Source organism: Boleophthalmus pectinirostris, unplaced genomic scaffold (assembly GCF_026225935.1).
Source record: "Boleophthalmus pectinirostris isolate CB_2022bp ecotype Guang Dong unplaced genomic scaffold, ASM2622593v1 HiC_scaffold_23, whole genome shotgun sequence".
In the NCBI taxonomy this organism is placed as follows: Eukaryota; Metazoa; Chordata; class Actinopteri; order Gobiiformes; family Gobiidae; genus Boleophthalmus; species Boleophthalmus pectinirostris.
In genome coordinates this window covers 24,341,590-24,347,849 of record NW_026571207.1, presented here as the reverse complement: position 1 = coordinate 24,347,849, position 6,260 = coordinate 24,341,590, and the positions used below count along the sequence as shown (strand labels likewise).

At 40.3% G+C, this 6,260-nt stretch overlaps 1 protein-coding gene across 1 annotated transcript; it reads left to right on the top strand.

Moving 5' to 3' along the window:
• Positions 1-3,583: 3,583 nt before the first annotated feature.
• Positions 3,584-5,006, top strand: LOC129410659 (small integral membrane protein 32-like). Its single transcript, XM_055159327.1, has 2 exons — positions 3,584-4,133; positions 4,349-5,006. The coding sequence occupies exon 2, from the start codon at positions 4,383-4,385 to the stop codon at positions 4,734-4,736; it is 354 nt and encodes a 117-aa protein (XP_055015302.1). The 5' UTR covers positions 3,584-4,133; positions 4,349-4,382; the 3' UTR covers positions 4,737-5,006.
• The last annotated feature ends 1,254 nt before the right edge of the window (positions 5,007-6,260 follow it).

The following is a 6,260-nucleotide window of genomic DNA, read 5'->3' as shown; positions in this document are numbered from 1 at the left end:
TCTATCAGCTGTTGGTCAGCCTGATTGACCTGGCAGGTTGCTTAGACTGACCACACCTCCCATCGCCCGGTTTTCTCTGGAGGAGGGTGTCCCAGGTGTGTGAAAGGAGGAACACTCCGTCATCACGGTTAATGCTGTCCGTGCCTTGTTTCTGGATTATGTACTCCTGAAAGTACACAAGAAAACAAAATGAACATCTTTAATATCTTTGATAAAGATAGATGTTAACAAGAAAACGACAACTTCATGAAATCACAAAGTGGAACAAAGTATTTTGAGCTTTGGAGATGTGGACAGACTAATAATGCAGGATCACTAAATCTTGTGACTGAAGCAAAACACAACTTTGAGTATGTTTTTCATGAGGTACCAACATTCTAATATGACTTCAACTTCACAAGAGAGAATTGTGTGTAATATAGGATCTTTAAGCAGACTTAACAATGCATCATCGGTCTCTACTATCAACAACTTCTGCTTTCTGCAATCAAATGACTAAGTCCTCCACAATTCGCCCAACTGTATGCTCCAACCTCAATATGTTCTTACCACCATGCCACAGTCCAAATCACACACACTTGTTTCACCATTGTCCACTTTAACATGAAGCAACTATTGACCTAAGCAGAAAAATGTGTTTATTATTAAGACAAATTGATCCTTAATAGGTATGATTTGGAGCAACGTTTGTCACATTGAGAGATCCATACAAAATGACATAGTTCCTCATTGGCTCTGATTCTACAACTTGTGCTATGAACAGTTCCAGAAACACAATATTACTCCCACGAAACATTAAACAAAACCTTTCGTTTTATGTGATGTAAATTTGTTACTTTATACATGTACTACATTCTTTTTCTTTGTTAAATAAAACATAAGTTTACTGTATGTTTTTTGTAAATACATTTTTACAGCTGCAGCTGCCTTCTGAATTTACAGTACTGCACTTGACAACCCAGTTTTAAAATCCTGGATGTAACAGCAGTATTTTGTACATTTTAGTTGGTTTCATGTTCATGTGTAAAGAGTTTTGTGTCAATTTACAGTTTGTGTGAGTGGATGATATAAACCCGATGCTCTTGTCCTTGTAATTTGCTTGTTCCACATCAACCAATTCAAAAGCCTGCCTGCTCCTTACATAGAGCAACACAATATAAGTCGCAAAGGAAGTCCAAAAAACTTGTTTATCTTTTTGGAGTTCTTCATGGATGAGCTGTCTTTTCCATATAACGGATTAAAAACAGAACAAGTTGGTGGCGGTTGAAGGAAGGGGAGGACAGTAAGTGGAAATCACTGTGAAATGAGCAAAAGATGAAGTGCTCTGTAGCTTGTATGTTTCACATGGAGAGCAGATATATTTAGTGAGGAGCCCTTTGTTTTTGTGTGACATGTCGCATGGCGTAGTAAATGAATAGGGGGTGTTCACATGCTATGAGGTCTCTAATGAAGCCTACAGCAGCTGGAAATTACTATTCAACATTCTTAATCAAAATTCCATTGTCACGGGTTACAGGTAATAGGTTTAACCTGATCTTCTTGTCTTCCTTTGACGAACATGAGATAATGACAGACCAGTGTTAAATGAACCATCACTTCAAAAAGCATCAACCTCAATGTTAGGGTTTGCCTGATATTAAAACAAATGATGTTGAATATTGGGATGAGCATATCTTTAAAGGTGCATTATGTAACTTTTCTTGTGGAGGGTCTGTCACATGCTTTTTTCTGCAGATATGTCATTGCTCTGCCTGGAATGGCACTAAACAGTTCTACTTTACATTTGTTTAATTACAGGTGGTTTTACTGCTCAAAAATACCTACAAAAACAGGTATTCTGACTGTGGGCGGTGTTGCCTCCCTAGAAATCTGACCTGTAACTTGGTCTGGTTTAGTCTCCATGAAGATAGAAAGGTTTAATACCATAAGGTGAAATATTCCACCCAAAGCAATAACACCTCCATGGAGACAAGCATTTGATGGATCCTCCACCAGAAAAGTTGCACAGTGCATCTTTAAGTTGTGTTCAGATGATATCACAACATTCTAAAGAGCCCATAATCTAAAACTTGAGCTGGAGGTTAAGGTTGGACTTCTATGGTATAGAATGTGTCTTTTCACTGACAAACTGCACATGCTTTGACATGGTTTATAGTTAATTTGTCTACAATAACTTGGCTTTACATGAAACATGCAACTCTATCAGCAAAAACAAACTAATAATTTTTTTTCTGGAACAGTTTCCAAAAGTGAAAAGAAATCACTGAAAATTATTGGAGAAAAGTATGATGTTTCAAGGAGTCCAAAAATATTGCACTACTCATCCAGCAATGTGGATGACAATAGCTAAACACTTGTCGATGTATTCTCACATTTCTTGCATGACAGAAATATTCACCGCAACAATAAACAGTGATGTTAAGTAATCACAGTTGTGTCTCCTTATGTAAATACAGCTTCGGGGAAGACACAGACTCAACAATAAACACAGTCCATTGTAATCCTCTTTATTATTAAATTACAAGCCAATATCTGGCTCACAAGGACAGTTAGGTGTTTATCTTATTAGTGCTGATTGCATCCATCTTTCTATTGTCTATCGATTTTGTGCAGTGTTTGATGTTTGGCATCAAAGTCTCATCTCATTTGGATGTGTTTTACAGTATTTATCTGCAATGCGTGCCCCTCCGTCCTTGCTTTATGTCTGGCAGCCATTCTGTCGTGACAAAACAGGTGCACATGAATATGAATCAGACTGGCAGAGCTTTTAGGACTCGCTTGGTTACGGTGCCTCATCTCAGACTTTCCACCCCACTTCACCACGTTTGACCTCAGTTTAGGGGCTGAGTAATTCTACTGTGACTGACAATGCAACATGATTTTAAAAGACTTAATTTGTTATGTGTAAAGATGATATCATGCAATAAATTAACTCATTCTCTCCAAAATCTATTTAGGAAGATAGCCCAGCTGTGTAAATACTGTTGCTTTGTCAACACACAATTAATTGTTTTGAAAAAGTAATATTACATAAAGAAAGTTTGAAGATTCATCCTCCATCTGCCTTTCATGGACCTTGGGTTGAGCCAGTGGGCTCTGAGGGATCTGAGTTCCTCCCCCAAACCATGCTTGATTTGTATTACTATTGTTCTTAAATATGACAGTGGTTATCCGTCAGCTGTGACTAATTGTATAATACCCCACCAGGTTCATAGTTTCTGGTACCCTCCAGCCACTCACAATCCATGAAAGGATGAACAATTAATACATTAAAACATAATAATAATAAAACTAAAGGAATCTAACCCGATTTTACATATTGTGCATATTGGCACAATATGCAAAAATTGATGGACCCAAGCGTATTCAAACCAAAACCAATTCAGACGTTGTAATAACCAAATTACTAAAATAAACCATCACTGGGTGTAAGACTTCAGTCCAAGTTTGATGGATAGATAGATTTGCTCTTTCTCCTAACACTGACATGGTCCTCTGACGTGCCTGCAGCGCCCTCCTTCCCTTCCCCTGATCTGCGTCTCTCTCTTCCCCGTCTGTTCACACACTTCCCACAAGGCGACGACAGGAAGAGTGTCTGCGCGCGGCTGTGGCTGAACTTAATTAATCCCACCTTTTCGTCTCTTCTTAGTCATCCTGGATCAATAGTCCCGTAAGAGTGTCTCCGCGCCATATATCAAAAGGCTATCGATGAGCACTTGGATAAAAGAAGGGCTGGCAAAAGAGGGCGACCAGACTTGCCCTTTATTCTTTTGCGCACAGGACGCACAAGGCAAAGGAGATTGTTTTGCAGTGTCACACAGTTGGGACATGTGTACTGTTGAACTTCACTTTTAAAGCCGAATCTTCATTGGATTCAAGGCAAAATCTTGCGCACAGTTTGGATTTTAAACCGAAAATATCACGATGGATTTCTATACGTGCGCGCTGACCCATTCTCATTCAGTTGGTTTGGTCTGATATAGTGGACGCTGTGGTGCCACATATGGACAGTGGCTCCATCTCAGCGCGTCTTCTGTGGAGCAGGAGCACACAGAACTGGACGCTAAGGAATGCAGAGGCGACACTTCGTCTTGTCCACTCCATTTGCGCAACTCTTTGAAGCGCGCCACAAAGTGAGTGTTCCATCTTCCACTAGAATATGATTAGTTAACTTGCTGCGTATGTTAGTAACTAACAGTTTACGGTGAATAGATTTTTCAGGCTTCTTTGTTTTGAAAGTGACCGGATTTGTTTTTATTTTGTTGCCATACGTGTTTGTCTTGTCCGAAATAATATTATGCCTACAACATAAAGAACTTTATCTTAAATTTTCTTCCTTGCGCCTTAGCTGACCAAGGGAGCCGGTGAGCCTCCGCCTCACCATGCTCAGACAGATCCTCCTCAACTCCACTGACAACACGGATTTTGGCCTGGTCCTCATGACACAGTCCTCTACGCACGCACCCTCTTCTCTCAACTCGTCCCACAGCAGTGGATCTGTGAGCGTGGCGGCGCTCCTCAGGCCCACCGCGGCGCGTGGGAGCTCCGGGGGAGGAGGGATGCGCGAGGGCGAGCTCCACAAGCCCGACCTGGTCACCTACATCGTCATGTGCCTGCTGCTTTTTCTCCTGGTGCTGCTCATCGTGTTCTTTATTAACTGCCAGCTGCGAAACTCTTTCTTCGCCTCCATGCCATATGACAGGTCCCTGAGAGAAGCCCGGACCTCTTACAAATAGACATTAACCGAACTGTGCCAGGACTATTATCGCAGTGTAAATGACCCAGTGATGCTGCTGCACAGCATTGACCATGTAGTACCCCCTTCAGTGTTCTGGGAGCATATGAGACTCTGCTGCAAAGGTTACCAAAAACACAAGGTGCAGACATTTTCATAACCACAGGCCTACATATGAGTTCATAAGAGTAAAATAAATAAAAAAATAAGCTATATTTAACTAGAATTTGTAAAGACAACAAATCTTGCATTCTTTTTGGTTGGAGTCAGACTTATGCAGACACATGGATAAGTAAGGAAATATGTGCTTGATGTAAATTATTTTATTATTCAGTGGTGTACATTGTGCTGTGAACTGTTCAGATTTCACCACTGTTTCTTGTAAAATGCAAAATGGTGAGAAAATTAAACACAGAGGACTTAATAAGCTCTCTAAATGTTCTATATGAGGGATGAGTTCATCTTTCTTCTGTTTATGAAAGGCCAGTACAAACACTGTACAAATGTACATCCAGGAGATGTCCATGAGGCTCATGGTGCTATCAGTAAAACCATGTACTTTAAAATTTAATTTAAATTTCAAACGTTTCTCACTATAGTGGCTTCCGACATTTAGGAGACTCTGGGTTACAGTGTGATGAACCTTTTGTGATAAACGCTTCTATGCCACAGGAGGCAAGCAAATAATTTCCAATCTTGTTGCCAGAAAATATGTCCTGCATACCAGAACAGATCCTTATCTCTGCCTTATCTGCTACTTATGTCATGTGGGTTATTGTAATAGCTAGTGTAAAATATGCACACAGACAATCTCAGAAATACACTGGAGAGTCTAGTTATGTAGGATGTATACATAGCGAAATATTGCCTTGGTTTATTAGCTCATTGTTTATTACCAATGTAGGCTTATTTATATAATCCATTTAATTGGCTTGTAGGCTGTAGTTCTGGTTTACCATGTTACCACTAGATGGGGCTAGTGCCTGAATATGAATTCGCTCATTCTGACGGCAGCTTGTCAAATACATGTCGTGGCCTACTGTGTAATTTAACATTGTTCAGGCATGCGTAACCACGACACCGTGTCTTTCATATGGTTTAATAAGTGTGGGGCGTAATGAGAATTTCTAATTGTGATTCACAAGGTTGACTGATCTACTCAAATGAACTGGAATTACTCCCATGTCTAGTAGGCAAGAGCAAGTGGGGATGTCTGACTGGCAGTTCAAAAGCTGAAAGGAAAAAAGGCATAAAATTAGCTTAAATCATAGGGTTTGCATTTTTTATGTTTCAGTTGCTACTTTATGAGGCGCTTGCCTGTTGTAGGATATTCCCCATAATCTACATTGGCCTAAACATCTGACAAGTCCATAAAACAGCTTATCTTACCTTGTGCTTTATCTAGTGTAAAATAACCAGATAGTATGTGGACCTCCGTAAACATTGCTCTGGTGAAATCCTCTCAGGTGTAGAGCTGCGCGCCTTAGCTCCGCCCTCCAGCCTCGCACTGACAGAACAGGAAGAC

Excerpts from the sequence above, each read along its gene's own strand:
- LOC129410659 (XM_055159327.1), top strand. The coding sequence starts at position 4,383 with ATGCTCAGACAGATCCTCCTCAACTCCACTGACAACACGGATTTTGGC.